General features: G+C 37.2%; 1 protein-coding gene across 1 annotated transcript in view; it reads left to right on the plus strand.

Annotated features, from left to right (window-relative positions):
• Positions 1 to 14,343, plus strand: part of s1pr2 (sphingosine-1-phosphate receptor 2) — a 47,935-nt gene extending 33,592 nt beyond the window's left edge. Inside the window, exon 2 of the mRNA XM_016275898.1 lies at positions 11,484 to 14,343. Within this exon, the coding sequence (XP_016131384.1) occupies positions 11,580 to 12,692 (1,113 nt within the window). The 5' untranslated portion in view covers positions 11,484 to 11,579 and the 3' untranslated portion in view covers positions 12,693 to 14,343. The remainder of the gene's footprint in view (positions 1 to 11,483) is intronic.
• Positions 14,344 to 14,349: the final 6 nt, after the last annotated feature.

Genomic DNA, 14,349 nt, shown 5'->3' on the forward strand with positions numbered 1-14,349 from the left:
ATATATATGTGTGTGTGTGTGTGTGTGTGTGTGTGTGTGTGTGTGTGTTTGTGTGTATATTTTTCCCCCATTTATTTTCAGTCCCTCACTCACACGTACCCATGCGCTTAAACACACAGTCATTATTTTGTGCCGCTATCATGACCCCTGCACACATGCGGCATGTGAGCTGGAGAGACGGAGGGGAGGAGGGGTGGAACATGATGGCGTCTTTATTTCTTTGCCTTTCTCTGTCCTTGTCACTCCCTCTATTTCCTCTTATTCCATTTTTTCATTCGGTTTCTCTCCAATTTTCCAATTTTCCATCTTTCATGCTTTCTTTGTCATTCATCTCCTGTTCGTTCCATATACACTGACACACAAGGGATAATGAAAGTCAAATAATATCTCTGTTTGGCTAAATGTGTTTAGCCTAAAATGCACCGAAGGTTCAATTAATCTCTCCTTTACTGTGTGTTTATATGCTCACCTAGAGTAGAAGATGATTTGAAATAGAAGTGATCTAAAGTAATTAACTAATAAAATTAAGGTGAACAATGGTGTGTACAAATACTGTTACATAGCCTTGTAATGGTATGTAGAAATACGCAGTGCTCGTGCATGTGCGCCTGCATCCTTTCATGATCGTGTGTGTGTGTGTGTGTGTGTGTGTGTGTGTTTGTGTGCTCACTGGCTCTCACAGACAGTTAATAATGTTGCATATTAATCAGGGCCCAGGCGCCCTATGGCGGATCAAAGCCTTCAGGTTGAGATTTTCTGCCATTAATTTTCTGAGGATGTGGAAGAGGCATTTAACCCAGCTGGGGCTACCAAATAGAGAGCAAATCGTTAAATGTCCTTCCCATTACATTCTCCTAAAAACCTTAAATGCGGCTTAAAGGGATAGTTCTCCCCAAAATGAAAAAAAAAATTATCCTTGTCATTCCAAAACAGTATGACCTTCTTTTGTGGAACACATAATGAGGATTTTAGTAGAATGTTTGAGCTGCTCCATACAATGAAATTAAATGGGGACCAGGTGCAAAAAGGACAAAACGGCACCATAAAAGCATCATTAAAGTATTCCATATTACCCAAATGCACAAGTCTTCTAAAGCCAATTTATTTATTTTTTATGTGAGAAACAAACGAAAGTCTTTATTCACTGGAAATCATTAAAATCCTTTCTTGACCGTCACAATTTACTTACATTTAATGGAAAAGAGCATCTCTGTTTGCGTTCCTCAGATGAAAGTAAGTCGGGTTTGCTAGAGAGTATGATAATCCCTTTAAAATATCTATAGCATTCAGTTCAAGCTGTTGACATTATTGAATTCTGTTGGCCAAAAGAATATTAAAATATGTTTTTGTCCCAAAACTTATTTAATAGTATACTCTAAAAAATGCTGGGTTGTTTCAACCCAATGTTGGGTCAAATATGGACTAACCCAACTGTTGGGTTAAAAAGCTAATTTAAAAATGTAACCAAATTTAACCCAACAGTTGGGTTAGTCCATATTTGACCCAACATTGGGTTGAAATAACCCAGCATTTTTTAGAGTGTAGTTATAGTGTACCACCAGTCCACCATATCACTGCACAGCCCCCACAGGATTGTTATTTCTGTTGCATTTCTGTAATATTTTTCGAAGAATGGATCCAGAATATATATTATTAATACCATATTTGTTATCTGCTGATATTGGTTAGTGTTGGATATATATTGGCTGGTATTGAAAATTTCATTATGCATGCCCAATTCCCCAGTTTTTACATTAGATTACCAAACAGATGATGAACTAGGCATTTTGTTGAGCCATGCCTAACAATGTCCTTTAGCTGAGATATTATTCACAAAATGGCACAACTTTATAGCACTTTTCTGTTTAAATAAACAACAAAACGCATGCAGCGTTTAAGAAGTTTCATCTAAAAGGAACAACACAGGTTAAATTCAAGCCAAGCTCCGTATCTGTGGCAAGCTGTTGATTACTACAGTAAATAATGCTTAGTTTGAAAAAAAATAAAAATAAAGGCAACAACATGTACAGTAACACCTAAGTTTGGGATTGGTCAGATTTTTAAATGTATTTGGAAGAAGTCTCTTAAGCACACCAGGCTGCATTTATTTGATCAAAAATACTGTAAAAACAGTAATATTGTGAAATATTATTACAACTTTTAAAAAGTTGTTTCTATTTTAAATTATATATTTCAAAAGGTAATTTATTCCTGTGATGGCAAAGCTCAATTTTCAGCAGCCATTACTTCAGTCTTTAGTGTCACATGATCCTTCAGAAATCATTCTATACCTCAAATTTTTGTGGAAACCATGATACAAAGAAAGTTCAAAAGAACAGAATTTATTTAAAATGTAATTATTTTTTAACATTATAAAATGTCTTTACTGTCTTTAAAAAGTATTTTGCTGACTCTCAAATGTTTGAACTGCAAGTGTATGTACAATGGATGTCCTCCATGGTAAGTGCACAGCTGTCAATGCATGTTGGTGTGATTTTATAAACTGAGGTACAAGTAAAAAATTATGTAATGTGGTAATCTACAACAATGGTACGGTCTATAGAGCCTAACGTGCATTTGACCAGAACATTCCTTCATAAACCACAGCAAATAAAAAACGAAAGGGTTTATACTGCATTGTCCATTGGCAGAAAAAAAGTTTGTGGGTGAAGCTTTTATCCACAAACACATAGAGAAACCACTTGGTGTAATGTCTTCAGATTGCACGCTGACCCATAATACAATACCACTACAGCTAGCTGTGCTGCATCTGACGCTGCATGTAGCCCCATTCTCACGAGTCAAGACACATGTGGGCAGGCTGAAGCAAGTCTTGGCACAAATGCATGCCAACCAGCCTTGCACGCTGGTGCCACCACTCTGCAACAAGCCTGGGGCCTGCTCTAACTCTTTCACAGAGCGTCTCTCCATGCATCGATTAGCTCTGCGGAAGCGGCAACATTCCTAGAAACGAAGTGTATTTTTAAAGTTATTAACATCAGAGTTCTCGGACAGAGACAGCACTCCTACAGCGCTGAGAGACAGATTGTGATGTAACAGATCGGCCTAAAACCAAAGCATTGGTAATGACATTAGTAATGACTTAAGTAGAGCAGGGGTACGTTTTCGATACCTTTGAAATGGAACCTAGATATAAAAGCAATTAAAATGTTAATGATCTTTTTAAAAGTTTGTTTTCGATATATTATAATCAGTGTTGGGCAAGTTACTTCCAAAATGTAATGCATTATATATTACTTATCACTTCCTTTTAAAAGTAATTAGTTACATTACAAATATTACTGTCTCTGAATTGTAATGCGTTACACTACTTTCAAGTTACATGTGAGTTACTTTCACTTAAGCACAAACCGCAATTAGCCTACATTCAGAAATAATAGCGGTAAGTAAAGCGGAATGTTATAGGCCCTAATGAACAAGCAATAAACACAATAGCAAGTCTATAGGCTATTTTAGTTCTCCTCACTCCACAACAAATCCTTTAAACTGAACTGTATTCAAAACAAAACAAGAATGAAAAATATAAGTTGGTAAACAAGCCAAAATGAATTAGTTTAAAGCGAAACTGAAAGCAAACGCCTTTGTTCTCAGGCAGCCTACTTCTATCATTCGGCATGATTCCAAATGTTTCCATATTCGCAATGTATTTGAATGCTAAACTATTAGCCTATTTAGTATGTAAACCAGGCTTTTGTAGGCTACTTAACGCGCTTTCCGAAAGAAAAAAAAAATCACACTCTTCACATGAACAAATATGTGCTTGGCCCGAGCTCAGGCTGAACGACACGGATTGTACGGACAATTTTAATTAACCAGTGTATCTATATTTGGTTGACAGTATTTTATTCTGATAATGAACGGCTGCAATGTTTGCAATGCTGTATGTGTGTGCGTGATGGCGCCGGCGCAATCAAACAGCGGAAACATAAAATAATCATTAATTTTTGGTCTTACAAACCCTTCGAAACTGCAATGTGTTTATTTTATTGTGATAATGAAACGGCTGCAATGTTTGCAATGCTGTATGTGTGTACGTGAGGCGCCGGCACAATCGAACAGTGGAAACATAAAATAGTCCGTAATTTTTGGTCATACAAATCCTTCGAAAATGCAATGTGTTTACTTTTATTTTAGGATGCGCTTGTCATCTCGGTTTCCTTTCCGTGAACTTTTGCAGAGCGCAGCGCCACAAAAATGAACCAAACTCAGCAGCATATTTTACATTATTGTCTTTTTTCTTTCGTTTTCGAGTCAAATATATTTTGCGTATTAATTCCTTTTATATGTAGACTATGATTTAATAAAAACAAATTGTTTTTTTTTAGTTCAACTTAATTTCTGTTGCTTGTCTGTGCTCATCCGCCGCATTCTTTCTCTTCTCCGACCCCGCAGTATGCCCATCTCACAAATGTAGAATCCGTCTCAGTCATCTCAACTATCGAATTACAGCAACAGGAAATAGACAAAGTATTTTACCCGCGGAATTTATTGTCTGGTGCTGTTTTGCGGTGTTGGTAAATTCACCACTTAATTTTGAGTTAAAATATGTTGTTGTAACGTGCGTTACTGAGATTGTAACGAGTAATAATATTACCCAAATTTTATTAGTAATACCTTATATCACTGCGTTACAGCAAAAAGTAATATACTACTGTAATATCGTTACTTTTGTAATGCGTTACTCCCAACACTGATTATAATTAAATATATATAATTAGAATTTATATAGTAACTGTACTAAAATTGAAGCAAATTATCAATTTTATTTAGAAAATATTTACTTTGTGTGTGTTGAGAGTATTTTAGTATTTTAGAGCAACAAAGAATCTTAAATTATTACTTTGAGTAATGTTAAATGCATACATTTAAAAAAAAAGAAAACAATTTTTTTTATATAGCATTTTCATAATACCTTTACAAAACAGTTTTACAGAAAATATCATCTTACAACCATCAGTAAGCAAGTTAAACGCAATAAAGGTGTCTCTTCGCTACATAAAAATCACTAAGCAAGTAATGCTGCTAGGAATAAAAACATGCAAATAAATAATAATTAATAATACACTTTTTTTTCTTACTCTTAAAAACTGAAGTTGTCAAGAGAATGAAATTCTCATTATTAATCTAATGGTTTTTGAGCAGTCGTATAAAAATTTTTTTTAAAACTGACTGAAGACTGTAGTAGTAGTTGCCATGTAAGTTTTCCCCTTATATTTTCCACACACTCTCTACTAGAATTATGAAATATTTGCTTATTCAACATTTTTTTGAACATGCATTACATGTTTTGTGTGTGAGCAAGTTTTGGGAAAGTTTTAGGGAGTCTGGGTGAGATTTTCCTCTTCTGACTCATCTGTCCTCAGCAGCAGACAACCAGCCTCCCTTTCAATGATTTCCACTTTTATCTCCAGGACATGGATGAGCACCAGGCGTTTAGATAATGATGTCTCAGACATCTCGGAAACAAAACAGAATAGCACAGCAAATGACAACGTTATCCGTTTCTCATCTGCACATTCAAACAACACAGATGTAAACAAAACTATACCGTCTCAAGATATTACTTTTTATCATACTGCAATTTATTTACACGTTATGTTGAGAAGCAGTAGCTAGTGGAGTTCTGGGGAAAAAACAACTCTGAGATTTAACCACAGATACAACGCTGGTTTCAGCTGCAATACACACTCAAACGTCTTCAAAACGGCAAGAAAGTGGCAAAAATCTTTGAACAGCTCCCAAGAGCTCTGCTATGTAGTTTGAGCAGACACGGGTGATTTGAGAGGGTCTGCCATATCTCACGTACATGAACTCTGTCTCTGAGAGGAACTCCATAGACATTATGAAAAAGCATAAAAAAGCACAAAAAACAGGTTGCTTAAGTAAGCAACATACAAGCGCTGATGCAAGCTAGTTTTTGTTTGTTTTTTGTTGCTGTTTAAAAAAATAAATAAATAAAAGAAGATAAATATAGATAAAGTAGATTTAAAATAGAATAGAAAGTGTTAGAGTTAGAGGGTCAAATAAAGGTGGAACAGATGTGGTTTTAGTCGTTTCTTGAAGATGGTTAAGGACTCAGCTGCTCGGATTGATTTTGTCTAAATGGTTCCATAAAGAAGCTTTAACATCTGAAGAACTTTTCTGTTTCACAAAAGGTTCTTTGTGGCGAAACAAGGTTCTTCAGATTATAAAAAGGGAAGAAAGAGATGGTTCTTTAAAGAACCTTTGACTGAATGGTTCTTTGTGGAACCAAACATGGTTCTTCTATGGCATCGCTTGAAGAACCTTTTGAAGCACCTTTATTTTTAAGAGTGTAGTGCCACAGAAAATAATCATTTAGGTAAAAGTTTGGTATTCTGGAGAAAATGTAAGGAATACACACACACACACACGGTCACTCTTAAAAAAATAAAGGTTCTTTATTGGCATCAATTGTTCCACGAATGGCTTAAAGGGATGGTTCACCCAAAAATTGTCATCATTTACTCACCCCCAAGTCGTTTCAAACCTGTATGAGTTTCTTTCTTATGTTGAACGTAAAAGAAGATATTTTGAAGTATGCTGGTAATCAAAAGGTTGATGGTCCCCACTGACTTCCATAGTATTTCTTTCCCTACTATGGAAGTCAATGGGGGCCAACAACTGTTTGTTTATTCAAAATTGTTCAAAATTGTTCCTCTGTAATGTGGCACATCAGAGTAAAATGGACTATCAAAAGAAAAAATGTAGAGTGCAGACTTTATTCTATTCATTAGTTGTTGACTGGATGGAGGCAGATCTGATTGAGAGCTTGCCGTATATTTAAGTTTATTAAAGCATTAAAACATGAAAGAATTGTTCACAGCAAGATCATTAGGATGCATATAGAAAACTGTTTTTTTTTTTAACCAGTAGTTCTTGGAAAAAATATTTAAGGGGGTCTAGCACTTTTCTGATAGGTGGGGGAAATTCAAAATTGTTCAAAATATCTTCTTTTGTGACATGTAAATGTCATATATAAGTCTATAATTTAAAGTCGCAATGTCATGGAAGTAGTACCACATCCTCTGTAATGTGGCACATCAGAGTAAAATGGACTATCAAAAGAAAAAATGTAGAGTGCAGACTTTATTCTATTCATTAGTTGTTGACTGGATGGAGGCAGATCTGATTGAGAGCTTGCCGTATATTTAAGTTTATTAAAGCATTAAAACATGAAAGAATTGTTCACAGCAAGATCATTAGGATGCATATAGAAAACTGTTTTTTTTTTTAACCAGTAGTTCTTGGAAAAAATATTTAAGGGGGTCTAGCACTTTTCTGATAGGTGGGGGAACACAGTATTATGGTGGATATTACAGTTTCCTCAATTGTGTGGCTACAAAGTAGTTATAGTTTTCATTGCATTACATGCCACTTCTATTTCAGATGAACCGAATTTCAAAGATGTGTACCATATCAAAAGAACCAAAAAGCAGATTGTATGACAACTTCGAACTTTTACAAATTTGAACACAATTTATTCCACAGCAGAAAGCTGAATGCGGCAACTGTCTAGCCTAAAATCTAAAATACTGTAATTATATCAATATTGTGACTATATGTCTGGAGCCAGGGCAGACACAAGTAATCATGTTTGCTTGCACACAGAACATTTTTACTCCAATACGTTTATATATATATATATATATACCACCTCAGCAGTGCCACAAACTGATCACCTCCATGCCACGCCGAATTGAGACAGTAATTACAGCAAAAGGTGCCCCTACCAGGTATTGAGTACATGTACAGTAAAGGAACATACTTTCCAGAAAGCCAACAATTCACTAAAAATGTTTTTTTATTGGTCTTATGAAGTATTCTAATTTGTTGAGATAGTGAATTGGTGGGTTTTTGTTAAATGTGAGCCAAAATCATCACAATTAAAAGAACCAAAGACTTAAACTACTTCAGTCTGTGTGCATTGAATTTATTTAATACACGAGTTTCACAATTTGAGCTGAATTACTGAAATAAATGAACTTTTCCATGACATTCTAATTTATTGAAATGCACCTGTATATACAGTATATATTTTTTCTCATGCGTTCAGCAGTCTGTCACCAGTTATTCCTTAATAAACATTCTAGAACATTATTCTCAGCATATTCTCTGTTTATTTAGTCATCAAGAGTTAAAAGGGGATTTTAGATTAGGGAAATGTTTATAGCCTTTGTGGTCAGGTGGAAATGACACTCTAGTCATTGGTTTCAAAGATCTTGGTGATTCTTGTAAAATGTGATAGACATTCAAAAAACAGGTCGATGGTTACAATGTCACGTTGTTTACTCATCATGTGATGTGAGGTTACATTACTTTGTAAGTCAGTAAATAGTAATAGTAAGCATCCAGCATTGCATAAATTTACGTGTAGGTGTAGAAGACTGTGTGTCACATGAACTCTCACTCAGTTCGTGGGGCAAGAACAGATTGTAGCTGAAGGACAGTTCTGGCATGTAGCGTTTACTCAGAAGGGAAATTCCAGAACACTACTTGAGCTATTTTTGGTTTCCAACATGCCTCTGATCAATGCAGGACCACTGCTTGTGCTTTAGATAAAGCCTCGCACACACTACCAAAAGGAAGCTTGATAGACTCATGTTGTTGATGTTGATGTCTGCAGCACAAGGCTCCAGATTCTAGTCACAGACGCTCTTCTAGGTGCACACTCAAGTAGTCGCAGATGCTGCAACGCTTTTCAAACTTGCTTCCGTTCAAACTTTCTCTAAACAAGCTGTAGCAGTGACCAATCGAAGTTACTCAGAGTGACCTTTTGTCTGTGATTGTGTAACATGTCCACCATAACATGAGAGAAAACAAGTCTTTAAAGCCGTGTTTTCACCTGATGTTAAGATGTGTTGTTTTTGTACAGATGGAAATAGGGTCTTAAAAGTTTGGACATGGAGGTAGTCCAAAACATATGTGTAGCGTAAACACTCTGAATGCATCCCAGACCATAGTAAAACACTGCATACTTTCCATCTGGGACATGTTGTGAGAAAGTGCACCAAAACCAAAAGTGATAATAAACTTCACAGAACATGGTAGAAATCACAGCTCCTCCTCCTTATCCTATTCATTTTCTTCCTTTCCCACTAACATGGGTCACACTTTATTTTAAGCTCCAATTCTCGCTATTAACATACTATTAACTACCAACTTTTGCCTTAATAAACTCCTAATTTGCTGCTTATTAATAGTTTGTAAGGTAGTTGGTAAATGTATGTATTAGGTAGGATTAGGGATGTAGAATATGGTTATGCAGAATATGTGCTTTACTAATAAACAGACAATTTGTTAATAATAGGCATGCTAATAAGCAACTAGTTAATAGTGAGAATTGGTCCCTATACTAAAGTGTTACTCTAGCTTGTAAGATGTGTAACAAAACTGCGTTCAATCAGTCATATACGTGTGGCACTCCTGTGAAAATGAAGTAGAGTGTGACAAAATATGAGGGGAGTGTCTTGATGAAATCTGAACACTAATAGTCAGTGGAGACACAGTTGAAAAGCATGTTAATACCAGCTGGAAATGGTAATGCAGCTAGGTTGACCATTTGCAGTCAGATCACAGAAAACACATTTTGAGACCAGGTGGAAACAGGACCTCATGTGCACTGGCTGACCAGAAGTGTTAATTTTGACAGCTAATTTCGATTTAGTTTTAGTCATAAGACTTTAGTCGACTAAATCTGCAGTAGATTTAGTCAACTAAAATCTAATGGGTTTAGTTACAGTGTAATGCATTTCTCTAAAATTTCCAAATTTTCCAAAATGCATTCCCGGAGAAAACATCTGGTAATATGAATGATTTGAACATGCAATGAATGTAGACACAGATTTAACTGCTTTGACACATAACATGTCTTTATCTCAAAATTAAATAAAACCACTTCTCAAAGAACATGGTCTTCTTTTGAAATACCAAATGAAATACCAATGGTTATATAATATGTATTTTGAAAAGCATGTTAATACCAGCTGGAAATGGTAATGCAGCTAGGTTGACCATTTGCAGTCAGATCACAGAAAACACATTTTGAGACCAGGTGGAAACAGGACCTCATGTGCACTGGCTGACCAGAAGTGTTCATTTTGACAGCTAATTTCGATTTAGTTTTAGTCATAAGACTTTAGTCGACTAAATCTGCAGTAGATTTAGTCAACTAAAATCTAATGGGTTTAGTTACAGTGTAATGCATTTCTCTAAAATTTCCAAATTTTCCAAAATGCATTCCCGGAGAAAACATCTGGTAATATGAATGATTTGAACATGCAATGAATGTAGACACAGATTTAACTGCTTTGACACATAACATGTCTTTATCTCAAAATTAAATAAAACCACTTCTCAAAGAACATGGTCTTCTTTTGAAATACCAAATGAAATACCAATGGTTATATAATATGTATTCTTTATAACAATGTGCATACAACATCCTTCATTCTTCAAGCTGACATATATATTTATATACATTAAAATTAGATTAATCCTTATTAGGGCTACTAAAATGATTCATTCAAGAGCAGTGAGTAATTTAGGTAAGCAATTAACTTTTGTTGATTCGTTAACAATAAGGACAAAGACAACAGCAAATAAATTAGTCTGCTGGCCCTTTAAGACTGAATGCAAACGGATTCAATATACTGGTACTCGCATCCGATATTCTCACAACAGTTTGCATTCACTTAAAGGGTTTGTTCACCCAAAAATGAAAATTGGCTTGTGTTTTACACACCCTCGAAGCATCCTAGGTGTATATGACTTTCTTCTTTCAGACGAATCCAATCGGAGTTATATAAAAAATTGTCCTGGCTATTCCAAACTCTATCATTGCAATCAGCGGGTGTTGCAGTTGAACAGTCATCACACTTTTCAAATTTATCCATATGTCTGCTCTTTCTTACTCCCAGACGCTGACTTTTTTACATTTTATGAGACGTGCAGCAAGTGTATGCAAACTTATGTTCAGAGAGTTACAGTTCAAATGCGCGCATCTCCCCTCCTTTCCACGCAGGAGATTTGTTCTTACTGGATTTCTGTCCAATCGCCCCTCCCTAACATTTTCATCGTTTTTATTAGTTTGAAAAAATGTCAATAGATTTTCGGCATTGTTTTTGTCATTCAAAAAGAGTTTTTATTTCGTTATCTCCTCGTTTTCAGTGGTGACAAAAAATGATGAAAATTATTCGTCAACGAAATTAACACTGCTGACCAGCTTTGATTGCAAAAACTAGATTTAAACGAACACTCCCCCATCTTCCATTGTTTGGACACACAGATAGTCCTGTCCAAACGGGTTAATGTTATGCCCGGCCCACTCAAACAGATTGTTTGGCGCAGAAATTACAGCCCTTTTAAGTTTAAATTTGACTTGTGATTAGTCCCTTTTTACCTGTGGCCTGGCAGTAATCGTTCTGTTTTGTGTTTGTTTCCAGGTGACACCAAGGAGCTTCCTGGGCCCCTGAGACGTGACTTCGGGCTGGGCGTCTCATTTCCTGTGCCCCTGCTGGCCCAGACAAGCTGTTCTCTGAATGACTACTGGCCGTACCGTTGCAGGACTTTGCCAAACTGTCACCATGAGCAAATACTCCCAGTACTTCAACAAGACCCTCATAGAGGTCCACTATCGCATTGCCAAGAACATGAGCCAGAAGGAATTAAAAGACCGCACAGAGAGTAAACAAAGCCTGAGCTCCCTGAACATTTTATTTGTCATAATCTGCAGTATCATCATCTTGGAAAACCTCCTGGTGCTCATTGCCGTGTTCCGCAATAAGAAGTTCCACTCGGCCATGTTCTTCTTCATCGGAAACCTTGCCTTCTCGGACCTACTGGCTGGCTCCGCTTATATTGCCAACATCTTCCTGTCAGGCCCTAGGACATTTCATTTGGTGCCTGTCCAGTGGTTCATACGAGAAGGGACTGCTTTCATCGCACTGGCTGCCTCAGTTTTCAGCCTGCTGGCCATCGCCATAGAGCGTTACATCGCCATCACCAAGGTCAAAGTTTATGGCTCCAACAAAACTTGCCGCATGTTCATTCTGATTGGAACGTGCTGGGTGATGTCCATCCTTCTGGGAGGTCTTCCTATTATCGGCTGGAACTGTATTAATAACCTGGGGGATTGCTCCGCTGTCCTGCCTCTCAACTCCCGATACTACATCCTGTTTGTCGTCACCATCTTTACCGTCATCTTGCTGTCCATTGTGATCCTTTACGTTCGCATCTACCTTATTGTGCGTACCAGCCACCAAGAGGCCACCAATTCTCCAGCTTACGCTCTCCTGAAGACTGTTACGATTGTGCTGGGCGTCTTCATCATCTGTTGGTTGCCCGCCTTCACCATCCTTCTCTTGGACACTTCCTGTACGATGGAACAGTGTCCTATCCTCAACAATGGTGCCGTCTTCTTTAGCTTCGCCACACTGAATTCGGCACTGAACCCGCTGATCTACACTTTGAGGAGTAAGGACATGAGGAAGGAGTTCCTCAGGGTGCTTTGCTGCTGGGGGCTGCTCAATTGTGGCCGGCCTCCTCACCGCTGCATGGTGCCACTCAAGAGCTCGAGTTCAATGGAGCACTGCACCAACAAACACGAACATCAGTCAATTCCCATCATGCAGGACTGCACTACTTGTGTCTGATTTCGTCTCCTCAGGTGTTTGAAGATAAGGGGAGACCCCATCTTGGAGGCAAGGCACAGAAGATGGAAGTGTTCAGAGAGCTCATGGATGAAACGAGAATCACATTCAATGTCTTTGGACTCGGACATTTAGAGTAGATTTCTGTGCTAGAGTTCTACTGTAGAGTAGAACTGTGCTACCAGAACTCCCATGTGTCCTTTGTTGCTTCTATCCTTGCAAAAGTTCCTTACCACGTATTTGGTATTTTAAGGCAAATGAAAGAAAGCCAAATTCAAATAGGAATATGCGTTTAAGCTCTTTGACAAAACATAAAAAATCAAAGTTGCACTTTGTAGACTTCTAGGGAGCTTGGGATTGCATGCTTCTCATATGCTGACCAAGCTACCAGAAGTCACATACAAGTTGTATCCTATCCTCAAGTAGACTGGTTCAGAGATTCGAGTGGACAGATGAAATGTAAGGATCGACAATGCACTCCATGTGAGCCAAACTACCATGCATGCTTGCAGAACCTCGCCTAATGTATTTATCGAATTATTTGATATACATAACACCCTTTGATTACCGTTTGACAATAAAAGTATTCCGCTTCATTGTATTGCATGAAAGTCTAACCTGTGTAAAAGCTTATATGTATGGCAAACCTATGTACAATTGTCAATGTTACTCCTCTTTGACCATCTTAACTCACTGTCCCTTACAAATTTTTTTTTTTAACATTCCTAATTTGTCCTAAGAGGAAAGCACAATCAGAATGTGATTACTGAATTCCTGATATGAGTTTCTCTCGATGTAAACGCTGGTTGTGTTGGCATGACAATGCCGTAGCGTCGCCGCGGCAGCGTGTACTTCGTTTCGTGCCCTCTTGACGAATGGAACTGAATAATATAAGAATGAAGTGTTACGAGCGAACATTTTCGCTGATCGACAGTATTACCGAACATCATTGTTCTCCTGTTGATTATTGAGCTTGCAACAACAAGAACGGGCACTCACTGTGAAGTCTTAACGACATTTAAAGTGAACTGAAATCGATACACCATTGATAAGACAGGAAACTCTGAGATTAAGACAAACTGAGCATGCCTTTCTCTCTTTTGAAGGCATATATGCTGTCTTTTAATGGGTCACAAGTCTTCTGAAGAAACTTTAAACTTCCTGTAACCACAGGAAGTCCGGTGTTTTCCAATGCTTCTTCCTGTTGCTATGGACTGACCTTGATCTTCTCATAAGTTAATATCATCAGTCCAACACTTTCACTCGCACAATCGTCGCCGTTTAATCCCAACATGTTTTAGTTTCCTCTGCTGATCGCCTTAGTTCAGCAGAGAAAGCACTTTGGCAGCTCTTCCAATACCGGCCTAATGTGTTTTGTTTTTTTCTTCCTTTCTTTTTTAATGCATGAAGAGTTTAAGCCTGTGTGAGCATCCCTATCACTCCAGTCAATGTAAAACATTGCCTACCCTGTGGAACAATGTTTGTTTTATATGATAAATATATGAAAGTATGTATGTATGTATCTGTGTACGTATAGAATGTCTTGTGTGCAATAGCCTTTTGTTTTAGTAGCAAGCTACCTGTGCTAAATCGGTACAATCCCAAACACTAATGTAGGTACATACACATTAGTTCATTCCTTTTTTTAATAAAAATAAAT

The sequence above is a fragment of the Sinocyclocheilus grahami genome, unplaced genomic scaffold (assembly GCF_001515645.1).
Source record: "Sinocyclocheilus grahami isolate Dianchi unplaced genomic scaffold, SAMN03320097.WGS_v1.1 scaffold97.1, whole genome shotgun sequence".
NCBI lineage: Eukaryota > Metazoa > Chordata > Actinopteri > Cypriniformes > Cyprinidae > Sinocyclocheilus > Sinocyclocheilus grahami.